Here is a 15,441-nt window from a genome sequence, read left to right as displayed (position 1 = left end):
TTCAATCCTCTATTGATGACTCTGTGGCGATCCTGTCTTGATTGTTGTATCGCTCTACTGTTTGTGTGTTGTATCTGTAGCTATTTTATCTACTGGGAAGGGTTTGACCCCACCAAAGTGCAATTGCCGCTACACCGCCTTCGGCCTAGGGCATAACCGTGGCACTCAATCCCACAATTAGGCCTCTTCAACAAGCCACAAGCCACATTAGCCTGCGACTGTACAGAGTAGAAAGACAGCGTGACTGACATTGGACTGAGCCGAGCCTGAGTAAAAGCGGCATCGGCACTGGGCCCAACTTGGCCCAAAAAGATGCCTCCAAGAACCGCTTGGCTTCTCAGCGAAACGATACGATGGCGTCATGGGGATCAGCGACTGGGTAGCGTTGGTGTTGGACCACATGCCGACTGCAAAACGGTGAAATCGGCATTAACCACACCGCCGTTACCGATCCGTTGCGGAAGCGATAAGATAACAAAAATGGCCGAGGTTCATCTTCACGCTACTAGTATACATTTTGGCTGGCTTTTGTCCATCCTCTTACCCGCCCATTCATCAATCGTTTGCTTCCTCACTCATTTAATAGTTGCGTGAGATTGCCGTCCTCGCTCCCCTCTGGCAACCCTCCGGCAACCTCAACACAATTCTCCATGCCGTAGTATCGTCGCCTGTATGAGATAATTCCTTCCCGCCTCCGCTTATCCCTGAGTCTCCGGCACCGGTGACGCCAGGCCCAGACTGCCGAGGCGTGCAAAGGCTGGCTCCACGAGCGCAACTACAAAAGACCACCGCAAAATTTCTCTCTAAGGCTGGGCCAGAGCTTCCCACGCCGTTCTTTACGAGCGCAATATTTCGCTCCCTTCAGCAATGGGCGCCCAATCGACATCCGCCCCGCTCCCTCCATGGGGTCTGGCCACGGCCGGCGCTACGGGGGCAGTTCTTGCCAATGCGCTAGTATATCCTCTGGACATGTAAGCCAAACACACAAAGTCTGGCAGTAGTGCCTCGTCTCTTAGTGTATTATGGTCATGCTCATTATCTCCGTGTCTACAGCGTCAAAACCAGACTCCAAGTCCAAGTTAAACGGCAACCGGGCGAAGCGGCCGCCGAGGGCGAAGAACCCCATTACAACTCGACCTGGGATGCCATCACCAAAATCGTCGCCGAAGATGGGATAGGAGGCCTCTACGCAGGCATGGAAGGGGCGCTCCTCGGCGTCGCCTCGACCAACTTTGCCTATTTCTACTGGTACTCCACCGTGCGCACCTTGTACTTCAAGTCGCAAAAGATGCCCGCGCCGCCGTCGACCGCCGTCGAGCTGGCCCTGGGCGCGGTTGCCGGCGCCGTGGCACAGCTATGCACCATCCCCGTTGCCGTTGTGACGACGCGCCAGCAGACGCAGAGCAAGAATGACAAGAGGGGGTTTCTGGAGACAGGGCGCGAGGTCATCGAGAGTGAGGACGGCGTCTTCGGACTCTGGAGGGGTCTCAAAGCCAGCTTGGTGCTGGTTGTGAATCCGGCGATCACGTATGGTGCGTACGAGAGGTTAAAGACGTATATGTTTCCGGGCAAGACGCGGCTCACGCCGGGAGAAGCATTTTGTAAGTATTCCCTGAGCAGGCAGTATAAAGGAACCGTTTCTGGAGAGAAGCTAATTATGTATGACCCAGTGCTTGGTGCCATGTCCAAGTCTTTAGCTACCATCGTCACGCAGCCTCTGATCGTGGCCAAGGTCGGCTTGCAGTCCAAGCCGCCACCATCCAGGAAAGGCAAGCCCTTCAAGGGCTTCGTCGAGGTCATGAAATTCATCGTCGAAAACGAGGGCGCCCTTAGTCTCTTCAAGGGCATTGCACCACAAATCGTAAAAGGACTTTTGGTACAGGGGATACTGATGATGACTAAAGAGAGGTAGGTTATCCATGCTCTTCGGTGTGGAAATAAGTCATTGTCATGACGCTAATCTTGCATGTCTAGGATGGAGCTATTGTTTATTCTGCTATTCCGCTACGTTAAGAAACTTCGGGCTGAGCAGCTGGCAAAGGCTGTTGAGTTGGCGTCCAAGGCGAAGATTGCTCTCCCCGTTATTGCGAAATGAGCTGTACGATTACGGGAATTGCAACAGATGGGCTCGAACTTGCGGTGCCAGCTCGGTAATTTGGGCGATTTGTACATAGACTTTGGTTTTCTGGACGTTGCGGTTTGGTTAGGAACAAGCATTGTACTCACATATACTCTGTGGTTAGAACATACTTTGACTGTTCACATGCGAGACTCGTTTTGTGTCTCGTATAGTCGCAATTTGTCCGGATACTCGATATTGGTATGCTCCCCATGACTTTTTATTCAATATGAAGATTCACCCGGCGGTATACAACGTATATGGAGGTAGGCACCATCAACGCTGACCAGATATGACAAAGCACACTCGCAAGAACGTACAACATGAGCTTGAGCCGTGCGGCCTTTCTAGACGAGGGTCACTCAATGGCTACGGGATCCTCATACCCGTTGCCATAGTGCTGATCACTTGATTATTTGACCTTGGTGGGAATTCTGTGGTTTGGTGAAAGTATCCGTTCTTGTCCATCGCCAGAGATGATTGTGGAAATAATGCATTTCATCTCGCTGAACGCAGCCCTTTTGCTGCAAAGTTACGCGAAGACGTATTCCAGTTGAATAGCGTGATTATACAACACGAGCCACCCTAACGCCGTTGCTTGTCCGACCCTACGTCACGGAAGAGCTCCATCCTTCCATCACTTCTTGGTCTTCGCCTTCTTCGCCTGGGGCTTCTCAGCTTCGTCTTCGTCGTCCACATCCATTTCATCAGCGTCAGCATCACCGTCATCTTCGACGTCGCTTTCGCCGCTTCCAGAACCACTGGACTCATGGTTGGAATCGTACTCCTCAGCGACGTCGCTTTCCGAATCAGCTCGGAAATCCTCGTCGACGCTTTCCTCATCTTCGTCGGCCGAGCCGCGATCGGCGCGGGGTGCGGCTTCCTCTTCCGAATCGTCGGCCATAGCTTCCTCTCGAAGAGCAGCCGCAAGCAGGTTCGCGTCCTCGTCGATCTCGTTCTTGACCCTTAGACCCTTCAGTTTGAAGAAGTCTTCAAGAGCCTTGAGATCCTCTCGGTTGATGTTGCTGAATTGGCTGGAGCCGCCGCTCTTCATGTGGACAGTAATATCGAAGGTAGAAAGGGCGGACACAGCGCCACCGACACGCGAGAAGGTAATGGATGACGTTTGGTCGTACGAGATGTAGGTAGCCGGCTTTGGCACGAACATGAAGGCCTTCTCGAGACAGTAAAGAAAACCCTCGCTGGCTTTGATAGAACACTTGATACCGGTCTGCTGGCGGTGCGTGGTGAAGTCCTTGGCAGGAGAGACGATTTTCTTGCCCGCCAAGCCCTTGAAGCAGTATGTGATGACCTGGTGTAGGGGCTGTTCGTAGTGAGGCGAGAGCTTGTCCTTGTACTTCTCGTTGAGTTGCTCCTCTGGCAGGTTCAGATCGATCGTGACCTCTTCATCCTTCTTGCATTGCATCACCAGGAACGGGTATCTCGTCTGTCCTTGGCGTAGAGGCGGATCCAAACCGATGCAGAGCATGCAGTGCAGTTCGTCGGGCTTCGGGAGCACCATGAACTTCTTTACGTGATCATATTGGATCTTGTAGTCGTAGGTTTTACCGCGAAGGCGGAAAGATGACTCGTACATGTCGATGTCGAAGCGGCCTCTGGGGGTGAGGTGTAGAACCTCGAGGAATGTGGCGATGGCATCTCCAGCCGTCTCACCAATCTCAGCCTTGTCGATCAGCGTCTCATAAAACAAGGTCGCGGCATTCTTCTCCTCCTGTTCAGCGTCGCTGCCAGCGTCCTCGCCCTCCGTCTCTTTGCGCGTAGTGACTCCAGGTATGTAGAAGCGCATCTCTACCATTTGATCCTTGCCAGCTCCCGACTTTTTGCCTCGGCCTCGAGCACCGCCCAGGTGGCCATTGGTGCCCGTGTCGGCCTCGTCCGACGCAGCAAACTCGATCGCGACCTCGTTTCGTCCAGCAAGGTTAGTGTTGGATATCTCCGAATACGGGATCTCAAAGGAGGGTCGGTTCTGTACATTGAAGACAAGCTCGGCCTTGCTAAATTCGGTCTTGCCCCAATTCCATCCGCGCAGAGCGTGCTCCTTGGTCTCGAGGTTCGCACTGTACCAGTTCTTGAAGATCTTGACCAGACGGGCTTGGTCTTCTTCTTGGAATCCATCGAGATGGACTATCTCAGAGGATCGTTTCAGGATCTTGACTTCGTAGCCCTTGGCGGCACGGCTCCATTGAGCGCTCGCGATATCGCCCGCGTCGAGGGTGAAGGTGTTGCTGCTGCCGCTTGGCTTCCAACCAAGGCCATTCTCGGCAAACCGGCACTTTCCGCTGTCCTTAGACAGATCCAGGTAGATGTTATCAAAGCTCTCCATAGCTGCCATAGCGTACCGTTGTTAAGATGGCAGGTGGGGAGACAGGGAGGGAGAGAGGAAGAGGTCAGGGGCCTGACACGCAGGGCGGTCGACAAAATGGCGATGAGAAGTGAAATGAGCGGAGATGAATATGGCGCATTCGAACTGTTGCAGCACTGTCTGGTACGGGACTCAAGTGCAGGCTTCTTCCTGTGCTGGTTCCAGAAGGACTCTGGGATGAACTCAAGCAGATGCCTTTGAATGCGACAAGCGGGAAAGCTTGACTAGAAAAGTTCGGGTCGCGCCAACCGTGCAGATGGGACGAGAAAACGCGACTCCGATCGAGCTCGCGCGTTAAGTGATGGCACGTGATGAAGAAACAGCAGGTTCCTACGAGCACTAAATCGAAGTTGCCTTGGTTGGAAGGTGCCAACGGTCAATCCAAGTCTTTTCACAACTCGAGGCTAGAGTCCCTCGTCGTCTACTGCTGCCGTTACTCTGTGTGCCCGTGGACTTTGAGTTATCACTTGTCTGCTCTCTCTATCATGCTGGAGGCTGGGTGCGATAGCATGACGAACTCGTAATAAGCTATATAAGTTCTTCCAACCAGAAGTATTCCACCGTTGAATAACCATAATGATTAAGTAAAGGGACATGCCAGATATATCTTTGCCTCAATTGCAATTGAAGTGCTTGGGTTCCTGAAATAAGGTACTTTTTTTGATAGACCCGCGTATGTGCCCCCCAATTGCTTCGTACGGTGGCAACATGAGCTTGGACCAATGTTGATGCGGCTGAGTAACATACCGTAGGCTGGGGTACGGATTGCATTGTACTGTTACCGAAGCTTCTCAGAGTTGGCAGTTTCATTGGAGACATCGTGGTTCCAGTGTTCATTGAATGCGTTTATGCTCTTTCAGTGGTCGCCACCCCTTAAGGGCTAGATCATCAATGCCGAGTGCTTAAGTGGAGACCTCCTGTGGGTGCTCTGCTTGCTCCAACCGACGGGTGCACCTTGAACTGAGGACCGACACGAGGCGCAGTTTAGACCATCTAGTTTCAGGGTGCAAGTTGACGTGCAACTGGCCAACAGCTTTGCTTTGTGCTCTGCTTCTCCTATCATTATCTGATCAGGCTTGATACCCAACAGCCTCCCGGCACTATCGTGTATTCCCAATCCATATTCCATTCTTTTTTTTTTTTCCCAGTATCATAGTTCAGACTTTTCGTCCACAATCATCATGGCTGGTCGCTTCGTGCGGGCATCCAAATATCGTGTGTACCTTCGCGCGTCCAACAACAACTTACGGCCATGTTTCTGACTTGAGTGCAGGGCATATCTTTGGCAAGTCGACAAAGAAAGAGTCTTGTTATGACAACATCCGAATCAGTCGCAATGCCTGGGATACGAACCTGGTCAAGGTCAGCTTCCCGCTTCTGTAGAGCAGCAGTCCCTTATGCGCCGAGATGTTGCGACTCGCTAACATTCGTGATCGTCGCGAAGGCCAATCCGGAGTATCTCTCGGTCAACTGGGAGGCCAGTGGAGGTGGCGCCTTCGCCGTCATCCCCTTGAATGAGAAGGGCAAGCTTCCCGACCTGATGCCCCTATTTCGAGGGCACACCTCGACTGTCCTTGATACTGACTGGTGCGCACGCGACGCCGATGACCCCACCCGGTATTCTAGCTAATGAAGCCCAAAGGAACCCCTTCAACGACCGACTTATCGCCTCCGCCTCCGATGATGGCAAAGTTATGCTCTGGGAAGTCCCCAAGGACTTCACCCTGTTCACCGACGCCGAAGAACCGGCCGACGTTCACCCCGTAGCCAAGCTCACCGGTCACTCGAGAAAGGTCGGTCAGGTCCTGTTCAACCCGGCCGCGGAGAATATCCTGGCATCTGCCTCCGGCGACCTCACGGTCAAACTATGGGATGTGGGCGCTGGATCTCAGGCGCTCTCCCTGAAACATCCCGACATCGTCCAGTCGCTTTCCTGGAACGCGAGCGGTACCATGATGGTCACCACTTCGAGAGACAAGAAGCTACGAGTATGGGATGTCCGACAAGAGAGACCGGCGAGCGAGCACCCCGGCCATGACGGCGCCAAGAATAGTCGAGCAGTCTGGATGGGCGAGCAGAACCGCATCGCTACTACAGGGTTTTCGAGAATGAGTGATCGTCAACTAGCGCTATGGGAGCCGGGAAATCCATCGCCTATCGGTGGCTTTACTTTCCTCGACAGCATATCTGGCGTTTGCATGCCCTTCTGGGGTAGGTCTTGATGAGAAACAACAATGGGGCGGTTCGTTTTGCTTTTGCTAACTGATGCTTAGACGACAGCTGCCACTGCCTATATCTTGCTGGAAAGGGGTAGGTCTTTCGCGCTTCTCCATTTCCATTTTTTCACTGCTGACGCGTTCCTAGTGATGGCAACATTCGCTATTTCGAGTATGAGAATGACAAGTTCGAATTTCTGTCAGAGTACAAGTCTGGAGACCCGCAGAGAGGTATTGCGTTCCTGCCTAAACGCGGTGTCAATGTGAGTACCACCTATCAAGGTGGATATACCTTCCAAGCCGACATACTGATGCCCTGTAGGTGCACGACAATGAGGTCATGAGAGCTTTCAAGACAGTGAACGATTCATACATTGAGCCCATCTCCTTTACGGTCCCGCGACGTGCCGAGACGTTTCAATCGGACATCTTCCCGCCTGCTGTCGGCATGAAGCCTGCTGTAAGCGCCCAGGAGTGGCTTTCAGGCCAGTCGGGGCTGCCGCCGAAGATCGACTTTGAGAGCATCTACGAGGGCAATGCGCCGGTTGAGGTTCCGGCTGACTACAAGCCTGCTGCCGTTGCTGCCGCGCCCGCCCCGACTCCAGTGGCAAAACCGGCACCAGCCAAGGAGCCTGAACCGGCCCTGGCCCCGGCTGCTGCACGCTCTCCGCCGCCTTCCATGAAGCATCAATCGCAGTCCATAGCAGCCATGGCTTCCAAGTACGAAGATGACGAAGAAGAAGAGGAGGATGAGACGAGCAGTTTCGAAGAAATCCCCAAGCCTGTACAACGCAGCAGCCTGCCTATCAGATCCGAACCCAAAGCACCATTGCCGACCAAGACATCTACGGCGCCGCCACCGAAGGTTGCGTCTCCCATCAAATCACCCACGTATGCCTCAACTCCTGCTGCTGCTGCTGGTGCTGCCGCCACCCCGACACCTACCACATCTGGCAACGCGGTTCCACTGGGAGTTGAGTCAACCCTAGGCCACATCACAGAGTTGTTGGAGAAACAGACCCAGATGATCAGCGATCAAGGTCAGCTCATCGGACACCTGACTAACGAGGTCGACACCTTAAAGAAGCGGGTGGGGGCGGGCTCGCAAGACCAGAATGAACGCATCCGACAGCTGGAGCTTGAACTAGAGTCTTACCGTTCGTGATGTCGTAAGATTGGGGTTCGGATAGAAATACCAGGGGACGCTGTGGTTTGGATGAAAGGGGGCCGAGAGTAGGATAGCAAAAGTTGGGGTGGCTGGGTAATGATAAGTGTCATGAAAACGTGTACTCTTCTGTTGGGCGAGCATTGAAAATATCCAGGGGCTCTACGGGTGTCGCATTCTTTTTGTCCCTTATCGTGGTGAGCACCATTTAACCCCAACTTCAACACTCGGGTAACGGAAGCACTCTTGTCGTCTCTTGTGATGCTACGAATCCACCGCTGGTTGTTTCTTATTCCACTCGACACAATCGTCAAACTTCACTCCGCTGCCTCCAAAGCAGTCCAATGCACTGCCAATCGTTAAATCAACCTTACCGTGGCTTAGAGTCTTGACCAACTCTAGATCTACGAGGTGGCGGCCACCGCCCGCGTAAGTCACGGGTATACTGCACCATTCGGCCAGCTTTGTGACCAGTTTCTCGTCAATGCCCTTTTGTAACCCTTCATTGTCGGCTGCGTGGATCAAGAACTCGGAGCAGTACGGCTCGAGCCGTTTGATGGAGTCTTGATGTCAAAGTTAGAACTTGTGGTGTGGAAATGTGAGATACTGCAAAGGGACAAGGTAGTCCTCCTACCTTGATTCACCTCCATATCCGTCAAGGTTTGCCACTTATTCATGGCGACGAACCACTTGTCTTCGCCCTGCCGGCGGCAGCTGAGGTCGATGACAAGCTTGTTCTTGTCGCCGTCTAGGGCTTCAAGGACGGTGTCCAGGCGTTCTTGGCTGAACTTGCCTGAGGGGAAGAGGTAGGATGTGATTATGACCTACTGGGTACACAATCAGTCTCAGATCTCAAACATACATGCTTTACGTCACTTCTATTTGAGTCTAATGGTTGGATCTCGGTCATTCTATTGAGTGATGAACGCACCTTCTCAGCCCCTTTGTCAATCCACAGCTTTGCATTCGAGTCATTGATGCCGCCCCCGAGTTGAAGTCCTCCTGGCCACGCAGATACAGCGTCCGCAGCCGCATCGTCATTTTTCGGTCCCAACATAATGACATGCGCGCCTACGAGGTCGTTGTCCTTGTATAGCCGGGCGAAGTGGCCGGCGGGTTGTAAGGAGACATAATTTGTCTTGAGCTCTGACGTCGCACTGTCTAGAGTTCCCCCGATGATCTGCTTCACTTGGCCGGCATGTAGGTCTATGCAGGGGCGGAAACGCGTCATATTTATGTATCAAGACAAGTAACGAGGTTGCAATATGAGATAGCTATAATAGATGGGTGAGACTTGATCCAAGATGGTGGGGTTTTTGGAAAATAACAAGGCTGACGTGTGGGGTAGCTGGATCTTCTCCAACAACAGCAAGTTTCGTTGCCCGAAGCTCCGTGGCTTATGCAAGGCTACCAAATCCCAACTGGCATGTCATAAACTTTTTTTTTTACACAGCAAGTGTCGCAGCATCCTTCACTCAAACCAGCCTACCAGCTTGAAAGACAGCAAAAATGACGAGTGTACTAGGGAAGCGCAAATCGCGCGCTGCTCAAGCCGAACCATCGATTTCCGAAGAAGACGCCCAAGCCATCTTTCGGCGTCATTTCGAGGCGCAATTTGCACCTCTATCACCTCCCGCCAACTCAACAGGGAAAGAAGTAGCGCCTGCTCCCGAGAGTACGGATGAGGATCTAGACGAGGACGTTGGCGCCGAGGACGAAGAGGACGAATGGACGGGGTTGTCAGATGACGACGAGTCTCCTGCCACAATCATAGAAGTGATTGAACACACCGCATCTAGCAAACCCGACTCGGCCATCCTCTCGAAGCGAGAGGCAAAAGCCTGGCTCTCCTCACGCCCTCCCTCCTCTGTCGTCTCCACGACCGCAGCCTCAAATTCAAAGTCCAAAGTCCCTACCGAGGCAGAGGAGGACAGCGCCTCGCTTTTGAAAAACGATTTAGCTCTCCAGCGACTGCTCTCCGAATCACACCTTTTCTCCTCTCCACACAGCAATGGGTTCGCCTCAGGTGCATCACACGAGCACGAAGGTCGTAACCGGCATCTAGCGACGGACCTGCGACTGTCGGCCCTGGGCTCTAAGTCGAGTATCTACAAGCAGACCAAGATGCCCATGTCAATGAGGAAGGGAATCACCGCGGCGGCCGAGGCCAGAGAGGACAAGAGGAGGCGGGAGGCAAAGGAGAACGGCATCGTGCTCGAGAAACCCGCCCCGGCCAAGAAGGCGAAGGGTATTAAGAGGCGCGAAGCGGTGGTGGATGCGCCTGCTGTGGGCAAGATGCAGAATGGTATGCTGAAGCTGAGTCAACGGGATGTTTATGCGATTCAGGGGCCTGGTGATACGGGGAGAGGCGGCAAGAAGAAGAAGCGAAGATAGATGGGAATGAACGGGAGAACAACGTCTCGTCAATGTGATCACAGCAAAGACGGCTACATCATCTATGCGTATTCCGACCAAGGTTTGAACTACGAAGGAAGCGTCCTCGAGCTCACCTACTCAGATTTCGTTCGAAAGATCAAGTTGATCCCCAGTGCCCTGGGTCTGGATGACCGCCAGGATTCAGTGGGAGTTTAGCTGGAGGGAAATATTCTGGGAAAATCGACTTCGAAACCATCGAGGCACACCGGTATTAGAGCAACTTATGCTATCTAAACACAGTAAGCCTTATATCTCCAACGGCCACGCTAAATGCAATGGCACCCGGAAGTCTACCGGCTGCTGCTTTCGTCATATCGACCCCATCATATAATCCGACGATTTTCGTTCTAGGTCTGCATGTCTGCGAAGCTACTGCAGCTTCCCCCTCTCATAGCCTACGATTGGTCATCATACTCGAGGGCTCACCAAATGGAAGCGTTTATGGATGAAGGTAGTGCCGTTGTCTCTGTCTTGAAATGGCACGTCTCTCTAAGCCGCGATGGGCGAACGACCAATCGCAGAACCGGTGACTTCGGAAGTCTTGCAACCACTTCGCAAGTCAGTGCGAATATTGGAGACGGCGCCTATACCCAGAATAGGGAGAGGAGTGTTCGTCTCGAGCGTGAGCTCTAGTTCTCCACATAGACATTACGTCAAACTTGTCAGCTAGGCAAAATAGAGGTTGTGATGGCTATCAACTATAATCCATAATTCAAAAAGAACAAGGTTTCAAGTAGTCCAATACCAAGCTTCAACAAGAAAGCAGTGTGCGCTAGAAAACCCGAGTTTTGAAAGGGATCTTCCAGCAAGATGGCTTTAGCCCAGTGGCTTCACAGGAGCAGTCTAACAAGTACGCCGTTTGGTGTTCACTGAAGAACATCGCCAACGGCTTGGCTAAGGGTAATTTCACTATGTTCATTGTCTATCAAGCCGTTATTGGCTTTTTCCCTCTCTCATGAGGAACCCCAATCGAACCAACCAAGAAAGCGATAAGACGACAGTTCGATTTCAATGTTTGGTATCATGTCTTCTTCCTCATATGTATGTCTTTCTTGCTTTCTCCTTGATCGCCTCCATCAGATGATAAAGAAAAAAGGAAGCTTATTTATATACATATTGCACGAGTTCGCTCCCCTCCTCTGCCACTCGCTTCTGCATCCATGCAAACATGGCAATGTTGTTAACAAGCTGTGTCCCTATCATATCGGGACAACGAAATAACAGCCGCCGTTCTATGACGATCGAAAATGGGATCGTATGAAGTTTTGGTATCCCTCGTGTATGAAATAAAAGTGCCATCGTCCCACAACGTAAAAAGGAATATAAATAGACCTTGTCTGCTGAGCAGGCAAGGCCCCTTTTCCCAAATATGGAAATAGAAGAACTCCGTGATCTCCCACAAGAAGATGCGAAATATCAATCCGCTAAACCCGATGCCGCCCACTCCGTGGACGTTGCCCGTTCGTGACCCTCGAACATGTGAAAATAACATGGCGTTTCCCGTCATAATGCAATCCCGCTAGAAAGAATAAATGCGATTTTTACAGCGTGCTCATCGTCATAGGCATTGACAGTGTTTGCAGACTGTTATAGGACGGCGCATGCGACATGCCGTTGCTGGTTTGGGGCGTCCCGTTGGCAACGGAGTTGAGCGAGGTGGTCATGTAACCACCCTCGGAGTTGGGCGACGCCTCCTCGAGCGACCCAAGGTGGTCCTCGCCCGAGTACTCCTCTTCGTCTTCACCCGAAAGAGTAAAGCCGCCTTCGGCGCCGTCACCGCGATCGTGTGTTCGCTTGTGTCTGTTGAGGGCGATCTGTTAGTCTTCATACATTTTCTTGCTGGAATGACTTGCTGCCTGGTAATGATGAAGTCTTGATTGTTGTGCTGTGCTGTGGCTGTGGTTGTGACATGATTCGGGTTGACTGCTTTGGTTTCGTATATCGGCTTTCGCTTCGCACCATACATCGCAACTCATCACAGGATTCGAGCGTACAAGGAAAACGATACGTCAAGGAAAGGTAAGGGGGCATACTGTGCTAGGTTGTCTGATCTGGAGAATGCCTTGCTACAATAAGGGCAGATGTAGGGTCTTTCTTGGGTATGTGTTCTCACGTGTCTAGAGATATTTGGTCAGATTCATGCGCGGTGCATCACACATGACATGAAAAGAAATAAATCGGTCTTACCGCTTCAGGTGCTCTAAGCGCTTGAAGAGACGGCCGCACGTGGGGATGGGGCATGAGTGAGATTTCTGGGGATACGGGCCGAGCTCCATGACCGTGGCAGACCGGGCTCGTCTGACCACGTTTGGCGCACCAGTCTGCGTTGTCCGTCGCTCACTCATTACGTCTCCGTTCAAGTCGTCGTGGTGCATATGAACAAATTCTTGCTGTTGGTGCTGGAGGGACAAAGGGTTGAGAGCGGGGCTACCCTCGACGGTTGAGAGCGGCGTGCCGTGTCGAGACATATCGAGCAGCTCCTTGTGGTGTTGTTGTTGGCTTGCCATCGACATACCCGAGTTGCTGTAGGACAGCCCAGGCGGCGAGTTGTTGTCCTCGTCGCCCTCAGCCAACGGCCCGACGGACGCCGAAACGGACCTTCTCAGATCAGATGGACGGTGGGCAGCAGCTTGAGCCTGGGCCTGGGCGGTCGCAGCAGCGATCACGGACATGGACGGGGGGATGGACGAACGACGCCTCCTCTGCTTGTAAGTCGGGGAACCCTCAATGACCGAGTAAACGTTGTTGGCCCCATAAGCGCGGGAGAATTGCGGGCCGGCCAGGTTGGAGGGTGGAAGCTGCATCATGCCATTCAGTCCGTTCACGCCGCCCATGTGATCAGGGATGGCGGTGTACAAGCCCGTCTCCTCGTTTGCAATGTAGGCAGGCTCTGCACCGAGGCCAAGAGCCTGTTGGGGAGGCGTGATAGGCTCGAAGGAGATGCCGCGGTTGCTGTAGTCCTCGTACTGAGAAGAGACAAAAGACGGCGCTGGCGAGTATTCCAGGCCATATGCAGGCATGGACGCGTGACGCTGATGACCATGCATGGGGACGCCATTTTGGTTGTACTGGACGCGAGCGTAGTCAGGCTCTCGCTTGACGACCTGCGGAATTTGAGCCATGGGCTGCTGTGCCTGTGCCTGAGCGTGCGCCTGGGCCTGCGCCATCGCCATCTGTTGATATTGGACCATGGCGTCCATGCCATCCGATAAAGGGGCCATCGATTGGGGGATCATCTGCGGAGGAGGCATCGAGTCCATCGCCCTCATCACTGGTGACGGGGCTTGCGACTGAGGAAACGACACTTGCTGCGCGTTGAAGGACGAAGAGTTGGCTTGCTGGGCCTTGGTGAGTTGCTCGTACAGAGACTGCGACGAGTCGTACTGGAACGACAGAGCAGGCTCGCTGACGGCCATGGTGGTGGCTTCCTGGCCCATCTTTTCCCTCTTAAGGTCGCGCTCCAGCGCGTCAAGGAAGAGTCGATCATGTGGCACGCTGTACCAGTAGAAAACCTTTTGCTTCTTTTGTGTTCGAATGCAGTTGTTCTTGTAGAGAAAGTCCAGGAAAGGGCTCTTGGGCTCCTCCAGAGAAGCATCAGTTCCCGACTTCAGATTTCGCAGGTCTGAAAAGATGCCCTCCTCGAACTTCTTGGAGTTTTTGACTGGTCGGCCGAACGCCTGGAAGCGGAACGACAGGCACCGCACGATGTCGGTGCCCGAAATGTGGAACAAGTTGTTCCATAGCACGCAGGATACGTATTCGCCAGTGGGAAGCAAAAATCTTCGGATGTACTGGTCGGGTTGCCAGTCGACAGGTGCCGAGATGAGGAAATATTTTACTACATTGTGTAAGCCACTTGAGACGAAGATCAGGGGGAACCAGTGCATTCTTGACAATTACTCACGATTGTCTACTTGTTGCAGCGCTACCTGAGCATCGTGTGGTAGTGCTTGCTGGGCTTCTGTGCTGAGCATGAAGGTCTCTGGTTTTTGGGGTGGTGCTGCCGCCATAGCTGCGTGTTGCGAGTACATAGTGTACTAACACAGCTGCCACTGGAGAGGCGGGATTTCCAGTTGTTTCTTAGTCGCTACTGCAGTGACCAAGACCAGCTGGCGATGTCTTGAACACGGAATCAATGGCTTTGAACGTGAAGGAAAATGGTAATGAGATTCAGCGAGGTGGTACTGATGGTTACTGATGTCGCTGGTGTCAGGACTTCAGAGGCGCTGCCTCTTGTTGGATAGAACCTGACAGCGGGTCGCAGTCTACTCTGTTGATTCTGTGTATTTGATTGTGTTGAGTCGAGTCCAGCCCGCAGTGAATTGTACACACGACACTGAGCCTCCAATTTGCCTCAAGCGAATGGGCAGGTCTCGTCAATGTGAGGGAACCTTCGAGGTGTGATGTGGTGAGTAGGCGCAATTGACCCGACGCGATGCGATGCTCCGTCCGTGGTATGCGAACTGTGCGTGCGGTGCAGTAGGCGCGGTGTACTCGAAAAAAAGCGTTGGTAGGATCGAATTGGATTAAACCGTTTATTGAAACGACGGCACAGTCAAGGTTGTCGTGTCAATGCCCGAAACAGACCAAAATAATCAACAAGATTCTCCCGAAGATCAAACAAGACGTACAGTCGAGCGTGGGTGCGGCGAACTGCGTCTGATGGGGCCGCGGTGCTGGGGAATTCGGGAGGAGGGGTTTCGTCTTGGTGAGAAGAGAAGCGTCTCGTAAAAGCCAAGGGGGGCTGAGTTGTGAGTGTGCGGCTCGAATGGCTCGAATTCTTCAAGTGAGAGGCCTGCAACACAAGAGACGAGGAGGAAGGAAGAGGTTTAAGGAAGAAAGAAAAAAACGAGAGGGGTCTTCCGAAAAGGATAGGAAGATCTTGGAAGAGGAATTCAAGAGAGCAAGTCCAGGAGGTGGGAATGGAGAAGAGATGGAGGACCTGGGGGGTTTAATGATTTCCGCAGGCTAGTCGGGTAGAATAATAGATTGGGTGGGAACTGAACTGGGTCTTTGCTCGGGAGGGCAAGGGAGGCCGATGCAATTGGGCAAGTCTTGCCCACAGGCCCTCGCCAGCACGCTACTAAGAACGGGGGTGGAGGTATCGCGGTACCTGTGGCTA

The 15,441-nt window shown here is 52.9% G+C and overlaps 6 protein-coding genes across 6 annotated transcripts; 3 read left to right on the top strand and 3 right to left on the bottom strand.

Moving 5' to 3' along the window:
- Positions 1-731: 731 nt before the first annotated feature.
- BCR38DRAFT_92976 (mitochondrial carrier domain-containing protein) lies at positions 732-2,426 on the top strand. Its single transcript, XM_040865775.1, has 4 exons — positions 732-971; positions 1,054-1,601; positions 1,671-1,908; positions 1,975-2,426. Exons 1-4 carry the CDS (start codon positions 868-870, stop codon positions 2,093-2,095), a joined length of 1,011 nt encoding a protein of 336 aa, XP_040719754.1. The 5' UTR covers positions 732-867; the 3' UTR covers positions 2,096-2,426.
- BCR38DRAFT_92977 (uncharacterized protein) lies at positions 2,427-4,890 on the bottom strand. The gene has a single exon (XM_040865776.1). The coding sequence runs from the start codon at positions 4,470-4,472 to the stop codon at positions 2,757-2,759; it is 1,716 nt and encodes a 571-aa protein (XP_040719753.1). The 5' UTR covers positions 4,473-4,890; the 3' UTR covers positions 2,427-2,756.
- Positions 4,891-5,683: 793 nt separating this feature from the next.
- BCR38DRAFT_334411 (uncharacterized protein) lies at positions 5,684-7,883 on the top strand (the record flags this gene model as incomplete). The annotated part of the gene is made up of 7 exons (XM_040855313.1): positions 5,684-5,717; positions 5,776-5,864; positions 5,947-6,089; positions 6,145-6,713; positions 6,776-6,812; positions 6,867-6,981; positions 7,041-7,883. 7 exons carry the CDS (start codon positions 5,684-5,686, stop codon positions 7,881-7,883), a joined length of 1,830 nt encoding a protein of 609 aa, XP_040719752.1.
- A 132-nt stretch (positions 7,884-8,015) lies between these two features.
- BCR38DRAFT_93023 (uncharacterized protein) lies at positions 8,016-9,170 on the bottom strand. Its single transcript, XM_040865777.1, has 3 exons — positions 8,815-9,170; positions 8,518-8,707; positions 8,016-8,446 (listed from the first exon to the last, which is right to left on the bottom strand). Exons 1-3 carry the CDS (start codon positions 9,112-9,114, stop codon positions 8,148-8,150), a joined length of 789 nt encoding a protein of 262 aa, XP_040719751.1. The 5' UTR covers positions 9,115-9,170; the 3' UTR covers positions 8,016-8,147.
- A 222-nt stretch (positions 9,171-9,392) lies between these two features.
- On the top strand, positions 9,393-10,277 carry BCR38DRAFT_332677 (uncharacterized protein; the record flags this gene model as incomplete). The annotated part of the gene is made up of 1 exon (XM_040855172.1): positions 9,393-10,277. One exon carries the CDS (start codon positions 9,393-9,395, stop codon positions 10,275-10,277), a length of 885 nt encoding a protein of 294 aa, XP_040719750.1.
- A 1,783-nt stretch (positions 10,278-12,060) lies between these two features.
- Positions 12,061-14,718, bottom strand: BCR38DRAFT_92962 (STE like transcription factor-domain-containing protein). Its single transcript, XM_040865774.1, has 3 exons — positions 14,224-14,718; positions 12,507-14,157; positions 12,061-12,436 (listed from the first exon to the last, which is right to left on the bottom strand). The coding sequence occupies exons 1-3, from the start codon at positions 14,348-14,350 to the stop codon at positions 12,295-12,297; spliced, it is 1,920 nt and encodes a 639-aa protein (XP_040719749.1). The 5' UTR covers positions 14,351-14,718; the 3' UTR covers positions 12,061-12,294.
- Positions 14,719-15,441: the final 723 nt, after the last annotated feature.

Source organism: Pseudomassariella vexata (genome assembly GCF_002105095.1).
Source record: "Pseudomassariella vexata strain CBS 129021 chromosome Unknown BCR38scaffold_2, whole genome shotgun sequence".
NCBI lineage: Eukaryota > Fungi > Ascomycota > Sordariomycetes > Amphisphaeriales > Pseudomassariaceae > Pseudomassariella > Pseudomassariella vexata.
Note: the sequence above shows the minus strand (reverse complement) of the source record. Positions and strands in the feature narration are given on the sequence as shown.

Excerpts from the sequence above, each read along its gene's own strand:
- BCR38DRAFT_93023 (XM_040865777.1), bottom strand. The coding sequence starts at position 9,114 with ATGACGCGTTTCCGCCCCTGCATAGACCTACATGCCGGCCAAGTGAAG. Across the intron at positions 8,708-8,814 it reads TTGACAAAGGGGCTGAGAAG|GTCATAATCACATCCTACCT; the intron begins GTGCGTTCATCA and ends TGTACCCAGTAG. Across the intron at positions 8,447-8,517 it reads GGATATGGAGGTGAATCAAG|ACTCCATCAAACGGCTCGAG; the intron begins GTAGGAGGACTA and ends TTTGACATCAAG.
- BCR38DRAFT_92962 (XM_040865774.1), bottom strand. The coding sequence starts at position 14,350 with ATGTACTCGCAACACGCAGCTATGGCGGCAGCACCACCCCAAAAACCA. Across the intron at positions 14,158-14,223 it reads GCTGCAACAAGTAGACAATC|TAAAATATTTCCTCATCTCG; the intron begins GTGAGTAATTGT and ends TACACAATGTAG. Across the intron at positions 12,437-12,506 it reads CGCTTAGAGCACCTGAAGCG|ACACGTGAGAACACATACCC; the intron begins GTAAGACCGATT and ends AAATATCTCTAG.
- BCR38DRAFT_92976 (XM_040865775.1), top strand. The coding sequence starts at position 868 with ATGGGCGCCCAATCGACATCCGCCCCGCTCCCTCCATGGGGTCTGGCC. Across the intron at positions 1,602-1,670 it reads CACGCCGGGAGAAGCATTTT|TGCTTGGTGCCATGTCCAAG; the intron begins GTAAGTATTCCC and ends TGTATGACCCAG. Across the intron at positions 1,909-1,974 it reads CTGATGATGACTAAAGAGAG|GATGGAGCTATTGTTTATTC; the intron begins GTAGGTTATCCA and ends TTGCATGTCTAG.
- BCR38DRAFT_92977 (XM_040865776.1), bottom strand. The coding sequence starts at position 4,472 with ATGGCAGCTATGGAGAGCTTTGATAACATCTACCTGGATCTGTCTAAG.